Genomic DNA, 18280 nt, shown 5'->3' with positions numbered 1-18280 from the left:
TTTCTTATTAGGAATAATAAAACTTATTAATGGAATTTAATCTCTAAAAGTGATTTTGGTGCGAGTTCGTTAATCTGATTTTAAACCTCGCGGTACTAGTTTCGCGCGCGCATGTGGCTGGCATCCTAGCGCGGGCGGGCGTCCTGCTTGACGGTAGCGTCAGCCAGGTGGCGTTGGTGGTTCTGAAAGAATTTTGCGTCCTCTCGGTGCGTTATCATTCATTACCTTCATTACATTTCAATTATTTACTTTAAGAAATAGTTGTTGGTGTTTGAGTGACAGTGAAGATGAGACGACTAGCGAAAAATAAGAGGAAAATTTCGGAATCAAATTCTGAAGTGAAGCAGGAAAATGGAGATGCTACCGAAACAAGCCCGGTTGTTCCTGAGAGTACAAGACCATTGAAAACAAGGAAGAGTAGAAGTTATAATGAAAAGGAAACTCCAGCCAAAAGAATAAAACGCGATGACGACGAGCCGCTGTGTAGAGAGGTAAATCAAATATTCTCTTTCCAATAACATTAAGCGTAGGAAAATGTTGGTTCGGAATCTTACCTCCGCCCGCCCAATCTTCCAGTGGCTTGTTTTGTTTTCTCGAGAATAGCGGTATTTCTTCGGGTCTCCATGAATATCATATAGATATGTTAATCGTTTGATTGCATTTAATAATAATATTTTCGGTAAAGCCAACAGGTTCCCCCGATTCCTATAATTTTATTTTAGACGAAACATTTAAAACCTCCCAAGGCAGGACTCGAATCCACGGCCTTAGGCTTGGCAGGCGACTGATCCCCGCCTCCACTGACGCAAGCAAACGACGTCTAATATCGTTTGTTTTCAAAGCAGGTTGAAGAATGAGTCACTTCTCACCTCTTGTCACTTGTGTTTACATTTGTTTTCGCGCTTTGTCTTTTCAGCTTATTGACGCTCATAGTCTCTTTCGGTTAAACACAGTAAACACACACCTCTGCAGCCTTATCGATTTCTATACCCCTTAAAATATTCTCCAGTTACTTGTATTTTTAAATTTAGGTGGATTATTCTGTTTTGCTGGATTTTAAGTTTCGTTCGGTAAATTCTCTTCGTTCCATATAATTTCCAAGGTTAATTTTTGACAATGCTTAGTAATGATACCCTAGATTGTCCGTGGGTGAAATGAATCATTTAATTTGTGATTTGCAAAACGGTAGGTATTCACAAAGGCAGCAGAGTGAACATTGGAATGAAGTATGCTAAAAACGTATTATTTTTCACAAAGGGGGGTAATTAATTTTGTGTAGAAATTTTCTGGGGAGGTTGTCTTTAAAATGCTATAAGTTAAAAGATTTTAGCTGATATCATTACTTTAAAAATCGGACCGTCACGGTTTAATATAAATAGTTCCTAGTATTTTATCTCCTTTATTAATACATAAGTAATGAAAGGAATCCCTTCCATGCTTATTTTTTAGACAAATTTAGAAATTTCTTAAAGCTTGTATTTGGGTACAGAAATAAGTAACTCGTGCATTTTAAGAACTTTGGATTCCAGTAATTCATTGTTGATTAGAATGCTACCTTCTGCTATTATTAAATTAAAAAGAAGAACTTTGTACTTTCACATTAATATTTATTCACGACGACCATTTATCAGGTGATGACGTCTAATGTTGAAACCATGGTCGTGAATAAATATTAATGTGAAAGCACAAGTTCTTCTTTTTTAATTTAATTATGAATCGCTTTCACCAAGTTACGCCTCAAACAATCAATTCCTGCAATTATGTTTTTCTTTTTAATTTTCTCAATTGCTATCATTAGAAATCCATCCATATGCGCTTAGTGTAATTTACCAGTTTTCACCTTCATTTCATGTATAGCTACTACTTTTTTGGGTCACTTTCTTTGGATCAATTATATAAATGTGATATGCATCAATCATCAAGTGGGGGTCTATGCAACTTCTATGGTTAATTGTCCATTTATTTGATAGGTGCAGCATTGCAACAATAGCCTTAATTCTTTTGAAATTCACGTTTGACTGACCCACAGGGATCCCTAAAGCTAAGATGCTCTGTTGCACACCCTATGGTCAGCCCGGTATATGAGTGAGTGTTTTACTCTATCGAAAATGTCCAACTATTTACTAAATCATCTGAAATTGGTTGGATCATAAGTGGAATAGACATGAAACTGAAGTTCCACAAAGTCAGAGCAAGCACACAATTATTAGAAGCAATCCTTATGGGCAATGGTTGGACCCAAGGGGGCGGGGGGGTCCTCTTAGGTTTACAACACACCGGGGCTGGGACCCGGTACTACAACTGATATGCCTGCGCTCCCGGAGAGGGGTGTGGAAGGGAGGGAAAAAAGGAAAGAAATGCCGCCGCAATAGGAGCCCAACGACGCCTCTGAGCTATGGATTGGGTCAGAAGGGAGGGATGGGGAATACCCTCGCAGCTATAGAAACAGCGGAAAGGGCCCACTATTAGCGAAACCTGGCATCAGCAATTAATGTGACAACGATTTTGGTGGATTTTCCAATAAATAAGAAAAACCCATGGATCAAATCATTGTATACCCTGAATGAGAGTGGGCCAGCCAGGAGAGCATTAAAAGACAAGAGGTTTGTCTACATACTACTTCACAAGCTGCCTCAGAAGACATGCGGCATTAGGCCGGCACTCATTTTTTCAAAATGATTTTTTCAAAATTCGGGGGGGGTTCAAAATAACTGCATTAAGCAACAGCATTGGTGCCTTGGGCATGGCTATCCGATGTCTTACGAACCTGAAACTATGTTATATCTTCTTAATCAACATTTCGCACATTTTGAGACCACGCATTTTGAAATCGGATCATTTTGAAAACATTTAGCGCTGGCCTAGTGCAGCAGGGCTACATGCGAGGGCTACAGCCTAGAAAGGAAATGCAAATAAAACTTCTGCCTAGCATTTATTTGGTGCTCTATTGCTTGGGGTAAAACGAACTCCTATGCCTATACGTTCGGCAAAGTATCTCTCATCATCTATCGGCAAATTTTGAAGAATGGTGTGGGTGTTGGGTGTGGCCATCGACCGTGGGTGTGTCTTCCCACCATTTCCAGGTGTTTGGCTTTTCCTCCAAATCACTTTTGCTCCCCCACATCTCTGAAAATTGTCATCACTCTTACGTGGAAGTGGCCAGGATTTTGTATAGGTTTTCTATGTCACCCACTGTTGCTTCTAGTTTGCTGTCCAGTGGTGTTGGAAGACTTTGCCTGAGCCGAGGTTAGGTGCCCTCTCTTAGGATGGTTTTTATACCCGCTGTGGGGAGCTCCCTCCTCGTCCTCCTGGAATGCCTTCCAGTCACCTGCATAGGCCATCCACTTTGCTTACATCCTCTCCCACTGCTTTTATTTCTCCTACTGCCTATTTGAGCACTCCTGGAATGTCTGTCGGTCCCAGTCACCATAGGAGCCTTTGGCTTTCCTGTTGCGTGCCCGTTCCAGCTGTGCTCCCATTTCTCCTGCCACCTCCTATTGAGGTGTCGACATCTGGTGTCTTTAAAGTGCTGGCCTTTGGTTTCCACTTTTTTTCCTCCTTTGCAGTTCCCTCTTCCTATGCATTCCCATTCTCGACATCCTCTCTCTCTTGTCGGAACATGGTCCATCCATCTCATGCCTCTCTCCACCAGGGTGTAAATGTCAGAAAATACATTAGGATACATAAGGTGAGACACGAGGAAATTATAATTGGTTTTCACAGAAGTCACAGTATTATTTGTTATTTTTTATGACATTAATGCCAAAAACCTTGAATTTTATGCTTTGACTTTGTGTACTTGCAGTTTGTCAAATGTTAATCATTAGTGTTAGTAACATAAAATTGTTAGTACTGGTGTTAGCTGTCGCCTCCTCAGGTGATCAAAAGCTGCTCTGGTGTAGAATTGGTATTGGCAAAGCAGTCTTCCTAAGGCTTGTATAAAAAAAATCGGTAAAACAATTTAGGTAGGTCATCATTGGTTTGAGGTATTCTTTTCGCTTTCTCCAAAGCAACTCAGCACCAAGTTAAGTTTTGTTCCAGTTTCACCTGTTCAAACTGAAGTTGTAAATCGCGAACAAATAGACTCATATGTTTCTTATCAGCTGTCTGATATATGTAACCCTAATAACAGTTTTGTCACTGTACAGGAGCTCAATGGTCTTTCCTCAATCTTGTGTTTATACGTTCAATACCTATGCATGAAACTAAGGGCCCTTATGAATTTCTTTGTATTACTGAACATTGGCTCAAAAGTGAGGAATGTCATTACTTGAATATCAAGGGTTATAGGATGGTGTCATCCGTCTTTAGAATGAAGGCAAAGCATGGTGGTACAGATTTTTATGCACTTATTTTGATATTTTCTGTGAACAATAAGAGCAAATTTTAGTTACACTATCTAAGTTTGGTGTGGTTATAATTGTTTGTAGGCAGATTTAGGGAGTGGGGTATGACTTACCCCCCCCCCTCCACCAGATGATGGCAATACATGTGCAAACAGCTAAACCCTGAGCTTTGCAATCTTTCACCACCTGATGCTGATTTAAAAAATCTTTGCAGCGGAATGACATAAAATTGTTTGGGCTGGTTTAAATTCATATTCATAAGGACATTGTGTCAAAAATAAACATTGATGCAGTACTAGATGTCATTTGTAAGAAACATAGTAGAAAACTGTCCTTATTATACATTTATCTTGAAGAAGGATTTGGTGTTTTCTCGGCGAATGTTGTCGATAAAGTCTTCACGGGAAATCAGCCAGGTAAGGATGGACATGCTGCCAACGTTTCAAAGGCCTTCTCTGCCATCGTCTTCAGGGTGAATGATGGACATGGCTAGTGCCCTTCTGTGAGACCCTTCTTAACAAATATCCTGCAAAAATGTTCTGTACAGATGGGACGGAAGTCTCTTGGGGCTCAGTTCAGCAGTCATGATAAGGAGAGAACTCCACCGTCTCAAAACAGGTGACATAACACATGGTGTACCTCAAGGATCAGTCCTAGGACCACTTATATTTTTTGATTCTAATAAATGATCTCCCACTCCATTTGCCTTGCGCTTCCGTATTTACATATATGCTGACAACAATACTCTGATACATTATCCTAATGTCTCTGCCAACCCTTCAGACAAAATACTTTCAGTGGCTGAAGAATGGTTCTCAGCTAATGGACGTGCCCTCAATGCAAATAAAACCCAACGGATGGTATTCTCCTTAAGCCCAACCCTGTAAAGTGTACCACACCAGAATCTTGAAGATATGTACTAGGTTTTGACCTTGACTGCAGATTACTTTGGTATGGTCTTATATCCCATACTACAGTTAAAATGTCAAAAGCCATATACATACTAAGTGAACTGAAAAACCTTATTCCTACCGAGTATCTTCGTGCAGTTTACTTGGCCATTTTTAATTTCCATCTTAACTACGGCGTAGAGGTTTGGGGCAATTCTTCCTCAGTTGATGAGCTATTCATGTTACGGAAGAGAGCGGGATAGTTACGAATTCGAATGGTAGGGAACATTGCAAACCATTATTAAAGGAGCTAGGGATTATGAATTTGCATGATCAATATCTACTTAAATGTCTAATTAATATAAAAGTGAACCTTGACTGGCATAAAACTTGTACTGACGTCCACCATCTTAATGTGAGGTTCAAAAATTATTTGAGTAGGCCTCAATGTAGGCTGTCAACCACAAAACACTCTCTATGTAAGCTGTTACCATGTTATGCTTTGCCTGTTTAATCGCTAGCCCAAGATGCCAGAAATTGCACAATACCTATCCTTAATGCTCTTCACTCATGGATATTGAGGCAAGCTTTCTATTCATTGAATGAATTTTTGGAGAGCAATACTCTGAATTGTACCTTTTAGATGTAGCATATATTGACGAAAACTATTGCACTGTATTGTGTTAAATTGTTAGTAAAAGTGTTATTATTATTAACTTCATATGAAATTTTCATTGGACAGCCCGAAAAGGTGGTAGATTCACGTATCAACAGGAAAAAGGTGCAGTATAAAGTGCGGTGGAAGAACTTCTCTGCAAAAGAAGATACTTGGGAATATCCTGATGAAATAAATCCCGAGTTGATTGAGGCATTTGAGAATGCCAAAGGAGATGAGAAGGCAGAGGAGACAGAGGAAAAGCCGACTCCCAGGCCAAGGAAGAGTCATCCTCCACCTGTCCAGCCACCTGAGACAGTTGTAAAGGTGCAAAAGGCGCGTGCTAAGGTTGGAAGAGGATACGAGGTGAGCTGAGTGAATGTATATATGTATTTGAGTGATAGCCAAAGTCATATTCAGGGGGTGGGGTTTGAGACTTGGCCTGTCATCATGAGTCAACAATCCGAAGATTGGTTTGAATCAGCTGTCCTCGGCGATAACCTCTTCATATTTACATTTTTCTTTCCCAGAAATCATCAATACTTATCCTATGTAAATCAAAATTAGCCCACCTCACGCAAAAGAAACACAAAGGCATTCTCTCAACCCAGCCCAGGTTAAAAATTTTCAAACCATCGAATGGTCACTTTCATGGTTGGTAGTGGTCATTCAGGGGAAAAATGGAGAAGGCAGGCTCAGAAGCAAGGAAGACCATTTCTACTGTGAGGGCCTGTCATTTGCAATTTTCCCATTGCGGAACTCACGTTCAACACTTGCCTCAAAGTTTCAAGATAATGTCCATAATAATTTTATGTATTGGGGAATGGCCCTTTGCAGGGAGCCCAAGATAGGATGATGTCACAGCTCTACACACTCTAAGAATAAGGGTACACATATGAATAGGAGCACAAGTGCTTATGGCATGCAACAAAAACCACATTGACTACTCTCCCTATAATGATGTTAATTAATGTACCTAGAATCATATTGTCAACTGTTAAAAATTCAATAAAAGCACAAAATTAATCTCATTGGTTGTTTCTAGAACTGAAATGGTTTTAAGCTACATTTAATTAGAGCTGTAATTTGCTTTATGGTGAGTGTTCTTTTCTTTGTAACACTTTGTTCTTGGTGATGATCAATTTTGCATTTATTTCTAGGTGGAATCAATATTGGCAGTGAGAACGGTAAAAAATAAGAGAAAGTATAAAGTGCATTGGAAAGGGTTTTCCAGTGAAGATGACAGTTGGGTCAGTGAAAATGAATTGAGTTGTCCTGAGATCTTACAGGATTTCTTAAGGAGACAGAAGGAGAAAAGGAATTTGCCAACGCCAATCAGTGTGGATAGTGATAGTGAGGAATATGAGGTTAGTCTTGACTTTATGTTGGTTGAACCACCCCCTTACATGTAATTCTGACCACTACTGCATATTGTGAATCCATAAATATGGACAGTGCACCTCATGTATCATCCTTATTATAAACTGATGCACACAGTAGAAGTCTGCTAATATGTGTTATGACTACTGAGGGTACTGCTTTTGCAAGCGATTTTATAAAGTTGGTTTGTCGAATTGGAAAACCACTGTAAAATAATCCATCTATAGCTAGTGCTTATATTTGTGCTAATGCTGTGATGAGTCACCTGTGATTCATTACTCCCAGGATAAACCCCCACTCAACTCTTAGACCCTGATGTGCGTGGCAGACTGGTCGTGAGCTCATTTCAGATGCTTTCCACCAAGGAAAGGCACCAGAATGAAACCTTGCTGTCTCATCTACAAGTTATTGACGTAATCGTCCGCTCTTTTCCTTATATCCAAGCATTTAGACCACCGTGAAGCTAAGCGCAGATGAAAAGTAATGTTGCATCTGGGAGTCCTATTATTGCGGCATTGCTTGAGGAAGTTGAAATGTTTCCATGTTGGCAATGTAATTGGTGTATTTGGTTGGGATATACCTATATGGCTAGCTATCAGCATGCCACTATGCCTAATCATGTTAACAGCAGCCAATTTGTAGAAGTCCCATGGTTGGTCTTCTTGGCTAACCCTCTCCTCTCTCTTAGCTCCTGCCTATCAGTGATAAGTTCTCAGGCAAGTGGGGGCTTATAAGGCCACTCTGAGAAATGATCAAGCTCTCACATGGAGCTGCTATGTGTATGCTAAGCAGCCACATTCAGAGGGAAATATCTCACCTTTTTTGATTATTATTGGATTAAATATATAGTGCAGGTTTTGGAATTAAATGCATTTGTGTCCATATTCTTTGTAATTTCAAAAGTTGATGGAATTGTTAATGGAAAAGTTAAAGTAAAATTTCTATTTTATTTATTCAGGTGGAGAAAGTCATTGAAGTGAGATTCAAGAAAAGTGGTGCACGGGAGTTTTTAATTCGGTGGAAGGGATTTTCGTCCAAGGATGATACATGGGAACCTGAAGAGAACCTTAGTTGCCCAGATCTCATCGCCAAGTTTATGACTAAAGTCGAAAAGGTAATTAGCAGGGATGGACCAGTGTATCTCAACAGCAATAAAATGTGAAAAACATGAATTTGTGATAAAATGCAATGATAATTCATCATTCTGAGCTTATTATGCCAAAATTATTGCTCATAAAATGTTCATTTTGAAAAAAGTATCAATATCCTCAGTGAACGTTTTGTAAATAAGCCCAAGCATAATTTCATGGCAGCTCAGCTGTACAGTTTTAACCCTTAAACTGCGCAAATAAGCTGAAATAGGCTACTGAGGGTTCCTGGCGGCTACTGAAGGGCAATAAAAATAAATAGAGGAGTAAAAGATATTATGACATGTACCGTACAAGTATGTGTAACAGGCGCACCCCTGTTTTGAGCATCGAAGCTATAAAGAAAAAAAAATTTGCTGCATTTTTTTTATCCTATCGCGCAGTGTTGGAGACGTATGCCTGGAATTTCGACAGTTATCGAAATTTTCTCTTTCAATACTAATTGAAAGAGGAAATTTTGATAACTGCGGATGTAATAGTGGCATAAGAGGGAGTAGAAAGAGTTCCGATCCTCTCTTCGCATATGCTGGTGCTCTGCGATGCTTGTCCTACTCACAAACAATTTTTTTTAAAAGCTCTCGCAGGATTATTGCAATAGAATTGCAGCCGTAGAAAATTTTAAGGCAAAACATGACAGGCACATAGCATGAACCTTTCCAAGAGATTGGACAACAATCGGGGCAATCTCAGTGTCATAGGATAATAACCACGTCGTAGATTTAACGGAACTACACTCGGCCTCCATCAGCTAATGCCTCTGCCGTTTTTTTTTCCTTTCCAAGACCCAATGGGAAAATATCAAGTTACAGGGGAACAATGGAAACGTGTTTCATCCCTACCCCATCTCAATAACTGACCTTTTTCGGTTAACCAGGTTCAATTCTCCTAGTTTATAGAGGCCAAATGCTAGGTGAGTCACCTACTGAGCTTTAAGATATCTCAATATCTTTCAGCAATTGTATGATACGCATGAGGTTCTAAAAAGAATGAGACCTAACACGATGTATATCTGACAGCATTTAAGTTTTTTTAAGCTCTAATTGATTGACACAAAGATTTATAGTTAAAGCAAGGCTACTAATATTCTACATAGTCCAAACAGCACAATTTTGGAAGAAACAAGCGTAGCATAAGCACATTCAAACAAGACGAGACGGACTGGAAAATTCAGGCAACGCAAACTGCGTATGTCACATTGCTGCGCCTTCGCCCCTTCGCTTTGAAGGCAGCGACGTCACATTCAAGATCGGACGTGTTCTTCCCTTGCTCCTTCGCTCATAGCCTCGTAGCTTGAAATACGGAGGGGAGGGAGCTTGCTCCTCAACCTCTCCTTCAGCACACTTCACTTGTAAGCATTTCCGATTTCTTCCATCCACAATTTAGTCCAACAATGAACACACTCGTTCGAATTTTTTAAAGCGCAGGTTTTGATACCAATATAATTTTCAGTTGCAATAATCCTCATATTAGCGTCTGAAGATGATTTTTGGAAAATCAGGTCCTCAGCGTAATGGAAATTACTCGGCAAGACAGATGTTGACTATTAACCAGGTATGTCCTTCAAAACTACGTGTTTCTCTACGTTTGATAAGCGATTACTATATGCAGTGTAAATGCCACAGAATGCCCACTCGTACCAGTAAATTTAGCACACCCTCTGGAGCGAAAAACCCTGCGATCTTTTCCATGTTCACATCTGAGGTACCGACGTGACAGCACAATGCTTACGAGCAAGAAAAGCATACCATATCATTTTTAAAATAAGTCACTAAGGGAGAAACTCCCCTGCCTGCCACTTGTTTTTGACCTAGGGTTTCAGATGACTGACTCACGCTGTAAACCAAGGCCACTCAGTTCCCCTTGGACTTGCTACCGGTCAGGGGTCGGGGGGGAAGATAAGAAGTTTGTGTAAGAGGCGCACCCTCATTTTCGGCTGCAATTTCTGGGAAAAAAAGGTGGGCCTCTTACACACGCTTATTCGGTACACCCATGTCTCTTATAGCGCAATTTCGATATAGCGCAAATTCGTTCCTCAGGGAAACATTGCAACGCAGTGTAGCCTAATCAAAAATCTTAAACGCTCTCGTGATAAAACGTGAACTTGCGCTAAGTACACACGTAATTTCTATCAATTTACGCATATTAATATTATTTCTTGCCTCAAATCTTCTTTTTTGTTTATATATATATCAAAATTCATTGCTGTGCAATGGCCAAAAGTATTACTCGTCATTGGGTCCAGATAGCCGGCCTACTGAAGTAATTTATCTCGTCTCCTTAACAGAATGAGTTCATTTAGATCATTAATTAAGCGTGGGGCTAGTGGAAATGAGTTTTTTTTAAGCAATACTGGTTGAGACGTAATTTTTGCCATCATAGGTTATCGGGCGATTGACTTCCAGGTAGAGGGTCTACGCTTAAGCCTTCTAGGTCATCGGTATTCACGGGGGAGAAATGGTGGCCGAGTTGCGCATGAATAGCATCAACATATAAGAGGGTCCGCTATAGAGTCTCAAACACAATAGCTTCCTTTCCTCCCCGCAGTCGTAGGCCCTCTGCGTCTCAAGAATACAGTTCAGCAGTAGAAGGTCATTTCGATAGAGCCATGCAGAGTAAAAACCAAGAGAAAATGACAAAAAATAGGAATGCGGGTAGAAAAATCAAGAATTTATCAAGAAAAACCATAAACCAAGAAGAGAAATTGATATAGGTCAATTGCTTTGAAAATGGATAACGCCAAAGCGATATTGCGCGGAAGTTTAAACTCACGATGCCTTTTTCTGAATAAAGACAAAGTTAAAACATCAGTGACCTCAGCCGCACCAACTTCAACCAAGCGGTCTACACATACGGAAAGTTCATAGTGAATCAGTACAAAAAGACGAGAGTGGTAATCGCTCCGAGACATTTAGTGAAAGCTGCAGTTGGTTCCAGAATTTAAACGGCAAGCTGGTATTTTCAATGCGGCGATATCAGGTGAATCTGCAAGTGTTGATAGCGCAGTCACCACAACATTTTCTTATGAACTCCAAGCTGTGATTGAAAGTGGCTCCTTTCCCCCTCAACTAGTTTTTAGTGTTGACGAGACGATATTCTTTTGGAAAAGAATGCATTCTCATTCATTCATTTTCAGGGAAGGAAAACCTGGGTCAGGTTTCAAGGCATTTAAAAACTGTTTCACGTAGCTGCTAATGACTCGGAGGACTTCAAATTAAAATGATTTATCATTCATAAACTCCGCTAGCTATGAAATGTCATTCAAAGTAGCATTTGCCTGTCATTTCAATGAGCGACAAAAGGGCCTGGGTGACACAATAGTTGTTTTTCGACTGGTTTGAAAAATCATCAACTGCCGGCAATGCATTACGAACCCCTGAGATAGCAGATGTTAGCCCACCCGCACGACAGGACGGAATTTCAAAAGCACATAAGAATTTTTTTTAATGTGAATAAAAGTCTTCAAATGCATGCTTACTATCTTTAAAGATGTTTTAAACTATAAATATTTATATAAATAATGTTTTCTAAGGCTATTTATGGGAATTGTTATGTGATTGTTAAATATTATCAGCCCCGATGTAAAGGCCGAACAGTGCTGTTTTCGGTGGTGTATGAAATAAATAAATAAATATATATGTTATAGAGGAAATTCAATACCCAAGACCTATGCTACCAGGAACGCATCCCTATCTTCCCTATGTTAAAACGCTCTCGTATAACGCAAATTCGTATAGCGCAAAGACCCCAAGGAACGTATCCCTTGCGCTATACGAGACATGGGTGTACTTGTCAAAGGAAGAACTTCTAAGCGCCTATGGACTCTGAGAGTAGAAGCATAGTTCAAATCCTCTTTAGACGATGGAAGCAGATCATCATCATTTGTCAAATTTATTAAATCAACATTTGAAGTTTAATTAACCTAGAAATAAATCTATTAATTATGGAAAGAATATATATAAATGGAGTGGTTAGAATACACAGCACTAAATTATGGAATTCAGTTTTGAATCCAGGATAAGGCAAATCATATTTTTGCCAGTTAGAAATTCCTTCTTTGTGTGCGATTGTGGATTAATTCGCTTAGGTTTACCTCTTGTTAGTCCAAGCTTTTTTCATATAGTTAGTCTTCATGAAACGTCACTGTGTTTGAAGATGGTATTTGGCCAGGAACTGTGTCGCTCTGAGTGTATGTCTCCACACAGCCTTGCTGTGTCGCATGTGAGGTTGCACATGCCGTCTTCCCCTATCAGTCTCCATTAATACACAGGGAAAAAACATGCCACAGTGGCCAAAATAGTTATGAACCCTCAACAGGAATATTGGGGATTCTGTTTTATCAGCTCCAGATTGAATGCTATTTTTAATAAAGTAAACAAAGTATGTAGTACCATTGTGTTTGCAGCGTTAATGCACCAAAACATGACTCTTCATGTCATTAAAAAATTTGGCTGCAGATTCAAAATGAATATGTATTTGGCATAATTTAACATTGAATATTAGTTTAATACCATTGAAATGTGATATTTCAAAAATTTCCCTTTTCATATCCTCAGTAACTAGTAGATTCTTACATACAAAATGATAAGGACTAAGATTTATTCAGTGTACAGTTTGTTATTGAGATTCATCTTACGAATTTAAAAATTGTGTGTGTTTTTTATGAGTCCATTTCTATTTCTAATATCTGTCGTATTTCTTTTTCATTTAGGCCAAGAATGCCACCATCCGTGAACTGAGAACAAACCCTGTGATGACTGATAGGCTCACTTATAATACAAAAAAAACACGTCACAGTCTACGACCCCAGACTCAAAATCGGTAGGTTTTACCAAATTGAGTACAGCAAGTGGGCAGTTGCTGATTTTACTGTGAGGTCATTTAAAAGGAATGGTTTGTGGTTTACCACATCTTACTTATACTGTTAACTTTGTGATTGATTGTTTACCACCATCTCGTAATAATTGCTAACAGTCCAATTGGTAAGTTTAATTTTTGGGTCATTTGAGTGGTGGTAACTGAGAGACATCAGATAAGGAGATATGTTGGTGTTTCTTTGCCTATGGCTCGGAAAGTACAGTGGAAGCTTGTTTTAGTGAGCATGGTATGTAGCTATCAAACTGCGTTATAATGAGTAATTGACAGTGTTCCATCAAAAGGGCTATGATTAGCATGTATGAATATTGCTATGACAAGAAGTCCCTATTGTGGTGGGCACGCAGTGGTGATGGCAAGTTGTAATTCCTCAGAGCAGTGAATGACTAGTTACCTGAAAAGTGAATGGAAGCAGTCACCCATTTCTCTGGCAATCGGCAAAATATTTACTCTGAAAACAGGTGTACGAAGTATATTTACTCATCACTTTTTAAAATGAGCAATTCCACTCCTTGAGTGTTTATTTAAATTAATTGAATAATTGACGTGCAATTTTAGTGTTGAAACTTATAACAGAGGAAACACCAAAAGTGATAGAAGTTGCGGTGAATATTATTGCAAGAAAGGTTGTCTTATAACACTCAAGTTAGTTATTCCCAGTGAACCTATTTTCTCAGGGGTGAATACCAAGTGAAATCTGTAGACTTTCATTTGAGTGCATGCCCAGTTATAGCTGGAGCATAAGTGCCCACTGAGGAAAATGATATGTTGAAGCGATGATAGAAAACCTTGTATAAAATAAACTGTTCAGAAAAAATGCTGATGAAACATGTTATGCTTAAAAGTTCTTATTAACTTTAAACATGGCCTTTCAACTGAAAATTAAAATACTGCAGTTGTGAATGTAATTTAAAATGGGTTTATTCACTTTTGTCATGGTACTACTAGTACAAGGTAGGTGGTTGTGCATCTATTACTGACAGAATTGGAGTGTATTTTCAATTTTTAATCAGCTTGTGGCTAATAAAGGCTTGGTAGTCAAGGACGATTATTAACTTTCTCAAGAGAAAAGAGAGTTTATTTATATTTTCCGCAAATAAATCATCACCATTAATGGAAATCGTATGTAGCAACTGGAGCGCCTCCATTTAAGGTGGCTGGCAGGAATCAATGGAATCGTGGGAGTAGAGAATCCTACATACAATATTTATGGCTTTTGCACAGTTTTTCACATACAGCGCCAACTATTGTATTACAGCAGACTCTCGATTATCCGGCTGTGGTCTAATCCGGGTTGCGGATTATCCGTGCATGATTTTCACTCTCGCTTAATTTTTTCCATGATCTTTATTTTTTTGAAAATCGGACGCAAAATTATCAGACTCACAATGTTAATGCTAGGATACACTGGGCTTTTTATTTCTGTTAGAATCCCTTTCGTAAAATAGAAGCAATCACCCACTAGCTGCATTCATGGGAGCACCATGTTCCTGTTTTCCAAGCCTCGCAGTGCACAACCGCGCTCCTTGATCAAGGATACACGTGCAACCATGTTATCGCCGCTAAAAGATCGCGAATTGGCAAAGAAAGCTCTCAGTGAGTCCGGGAAGCACACTTAAATAACAAAGTAACTGCATAAATATTAAAATATTGTTTGTTTTACGTAAATTATGAACATTACAAGACAGTTAAGTAAAAGTTTGGATTATCCGTGTGTTCCGATTATTCGTGCCGTCTCTCCCCATCATTAGCCATTAGGATAATCGGTAGTGTACTGTATTTCAGAAAGTTGCCTACAGACTTTGAACAGTATTGAGTGTGGTGGAGCAGGCAACTCAATATATATAATCAACTGGAACATTAACAGTAATTTGTCAGCATTAATTATCAACTCACCCCTAGTTGTAAGATCCTGCCTTCAGGCTGGAGTGCCGTGGAGTGATTGTCCAGAACTCCCCATTATTTCACTTATCATGGTAGCCTATCTAGTTTATTCTAATTGAGGAGCTAGCAGTGTCTTCTATGTAGCAAAAAATCCTCAAGGCACAAGGTGGTCGAGGGAAAGCTCTCCCTGTCTGAAATTGTCAACTGCATATACCGATAGCTTAGTTTGTGGGAACACCACCCTCACCTACTCCAACCAAACTTCCCGTTGGGAAGCAGATTGAGTGATTCCTAATTTGTCAATTGTTTTCATTTGCTTCCAGGCCAAAATATCACAGTTACTTGGAGTGAGGAAGAAGAGATGTTTTTAAGGACTGAGGATAAGTTTTCAAGTTCAGTTGCTTTTTTCAGTTGTTCAGAATTATTTGATTGCTGAAGATAAAAAGTTCATGGTGCATTGAATCATTAGCTATCCCAATGGAAGAGGCGTTTGCTAAAAATAAAGATGATATTATAATTGATTATTTTGCTCAGTATTGGGTGATGTATGGTTTTTCATTTCGAACATAAATACATAGTACAAAATGTTTTTACACCAATCTGTACAAATAAGTGATGCACAAATGGTTTACAGTTTTTGTGAAGCAACTGTTCATAAAGAATTTCTCATACCACTTGATGTATTGTAATTGTTAAGAGTGAAGAGTGTAAAAAATGATGAATTCATATTCCTATCATAAATATGAAGAGAATTCGTGCTTAAGTCTTTCATATGTATCAGAACTTTTCTCATTGGCTCATTTTGTGCCCCGGTGCTGTGACAGAAGAATTTTTTTGCATTGATTTCATTCTGAGAGCCTTTCAAAATTAATAATGCTCACATTTTGCAGAGCAAGAACTCATGAACATAGTGATTCTTATTAGGTATGCACACCTCAAATATCAGGAAAAATGAGCGTCAGATTAGATATTATACCTTTTCACTGGAAGCTTAAATATTTTAGTTCTTCTGAATAAAATTGTGATTGATCAATTTCGTTCAGTCAATTTTGATAATGAAAGTATGCTGAAAGAGGTAAATTTTTATTTTAAATTGTGTATTTTTCATTATTTGTTTTAATTAAAATTTTGATGGGGTGGCCACTGGAGTGTTAAATATTGCTGCCCTCCAGAAAGCTCATCGATATATTTTTATTTTGAATTATGATTTGTTAATCATTAGATTATTTTTATTATTATTAGAATATTTGTATTCTTACAAATCTCACATTGATTTAAGGACTTATTTGTGTTTCTTCTCAAAATATGTGGAGTTTCCTGTGCTGAGTACTTGGTTGATTGTGTTTATAGGAAATATTTCATGCTTGATTTATTTTACCAGGATGTAACCGATGATAGGATGTAATTGTGCTCAGTTTTGCTTCAAAGCTTGCAAAGAATTATGTAGTTCTTTTTGAAGATTTGAGTCTTCTCTCATCATGTTTTCTCTTGGGAAAACCTCACTCACTGAGGAATCCTATAAATGTGCACTTGTGTTTGCATTCAGGCAATATGATACGATTGCGCAAGTACAACCTATCTTCGGCCAAAAAGCAGCTCCATAAGTGCCAAAAAGTGCATTCGTGGCTATATCCGACATCTATTGTGCCTGAATTAGCATACATTGGATTTCTGTGGATAACACAAGTAGCCAAATAATGTTAGTGAATCCAGAATTCATTTCTTGTCCAAAGTGTAGTGCGTGGCATATTAATAAATGTCAGTGTATGGAAAATAAAGTACAGTTTTCATAATACCCTGTTACATATTTCTCTCCTGACCTATCTATCCCTTTAGTATCAGCTTCGTATACTGACTGGTAGAGGTGGGTCAAAAAGAACCGACCTGCCAAAACGAACTGTTCATTGTAATGAACTTGTTATAAAATGAACAGTTCTCTAAAACTCGCTGTTCACTGTTCATGACTGCACTGCACACGTGCGGCGTATTCGGTCCAACAGTTATTCCTTCTTTTTTTGGAGGCCGTTCGTTTCCTGTGGCTGTTCATTTGGGATTTCGCGTTCATTTTGATTTCGAGTTAAGTTGAACATTTGCGTTCGATGAACAGGATGCGATGGTTCAGGTTTGCGGTCAATTTACGGCTCGGTTATCTGTTCGTAATTTGTGCTATGGTTCAATATTATTTTAAACATTAAGTTAAAACTTTATTTTGATTAATTATACCTTTGCAAAAATCTATTTCAGCAAACGGAAGAGTTAAACATGTGTTGTTTAACTATGCTATATCCGCGTTATATTTTGCTATTAAATTATTCGTAATGGAATTAACTGTTAACTGAGAATGGAATTAACTGGTAACATATAGGTATTCAACATGGCGGCCGGTCAAGTAAACATTGAATGTCACGCTTGTAAAAACCATTTAAAGGATTGTGAAAAAGCCCTTCCTTGTGAAAATTGCAAGCAATTTTATCATTATAAGTGTACGGGCCTGAAAGAAATTGCTTTGAGAGCTCTGGAGGAAATTTCCGGATTATTCTGGAAATGTCTTTCATGTCGCGTTATTGAAGGAAACCGACTTAGCAAGATGGCGTGCGACATCGAATTATTAAAAGAAGAGATTAACAATCTAAAGGATAACCCTAAGTTTCACGCGGGGAATGAAAATCGTGTGAAAAAGTTAAGTTTTGTTGAAGTGGCAAATCACGTAACAGAGGCCTCACATGACGTAGCTAAGCCGGCAAAACATCGTCAAAGAGATGGAAAAGAGGCTGAGTTTGGAGCAAACACTGTTTCTGACTCAAAGCCTTCGGCAAAAAAGGAAAAAACGACCCATGTTGATCAAACCAGCTGCGGAATAGTGCGCCTAAACCATGAACAATCACGAAGAGAATCAGACGACGACGGCTATACCCGAGTGCAACACAGAAGAAAGAAACGAAACTTCTTTGGTATTGGAAAAGGTGCGACTGAAAACAACGGTGCAGGTCTCCGAGCTGCGAAAATGATAACGTACGTATATGTGGGCCGCTTGGCCAGCGATTCCACTGAAGATGAAGTGGTAAAATATGTAAAAAATAAGTTTGACGTCACGTGTGATTCTTG

The 18280-nt window shown here is 38.7% G+C and overlaps 1 protein-coding gene across 1 annotated transcript; it reads left to right on the top strand.

Annotated features, from left to right (window-relative positions):
- Nucleotides 1–162: 162 nt before the first annotated feature.
- Nucleotides 163–16970, top strand: LOC124163366 (chromobox protein homolog 3). The gene is made up of 6 exons (XM_046540236.1): nt 163–491; nt 5979–6257; nt 7052–7258; nt 8230–8385; nt 13128–13237; nt 15499–16970. The coding sequence occupies exons 1-6, from the start codon at nt 288–290 to the stop codon at nt 15524–15526; spliced, it is 984 nt and encodes a 327-aa protein (XP_046396192.1). The 5' UTR covers nt 163–287; the 3' UTR covers nt 15527–16970.
- Nucleotides 16971–18280: the final 1310 nt, after the last annotated feature.

Source organism: Ischnura elegans, chromosome 8 (assembly GCF_921293095.1).
Source record: "Ischnura elegans chromosome 8, ioIscEleg1.1, whole genome shotgun sequence".
NCBI lineage: Eukaryota > Metazoa > Arthropoda > Insecta > Odonata > Coenagrionidae > Ischnura > Ischnura elegans.
This window is presented reverse-complemented; position numbering and strand designations above follow the sequence as displayed.

What these genes read in the sequence shown, in the direction of transcription:
- LOC124163366 (XM_046540236.1), top strand. Translation starts at nt 288, where the DNA reads ATGAGACGACTAGCGAAAAATAAGAGGAAAATTTCGGAATCAAATTCT. An exon ending in TTATGACTAAAGTCGAAAAG is followed by an intron (nt 8,386 to 13,127) that starts GTAATTAGCAGG and finishes TTTTTCATTTAG; the next exon opens with GCCAAGAATGCCACCATCCG. An exon ending in CGACCCCAGACTCAAAATCG is followed by an intron (nt 13,238 to 15,498) that starts GTAGGTTTTACC and finishes ATTTGCTTCCAG; the next exon opens with GCCAAAATATCACAGTTACT.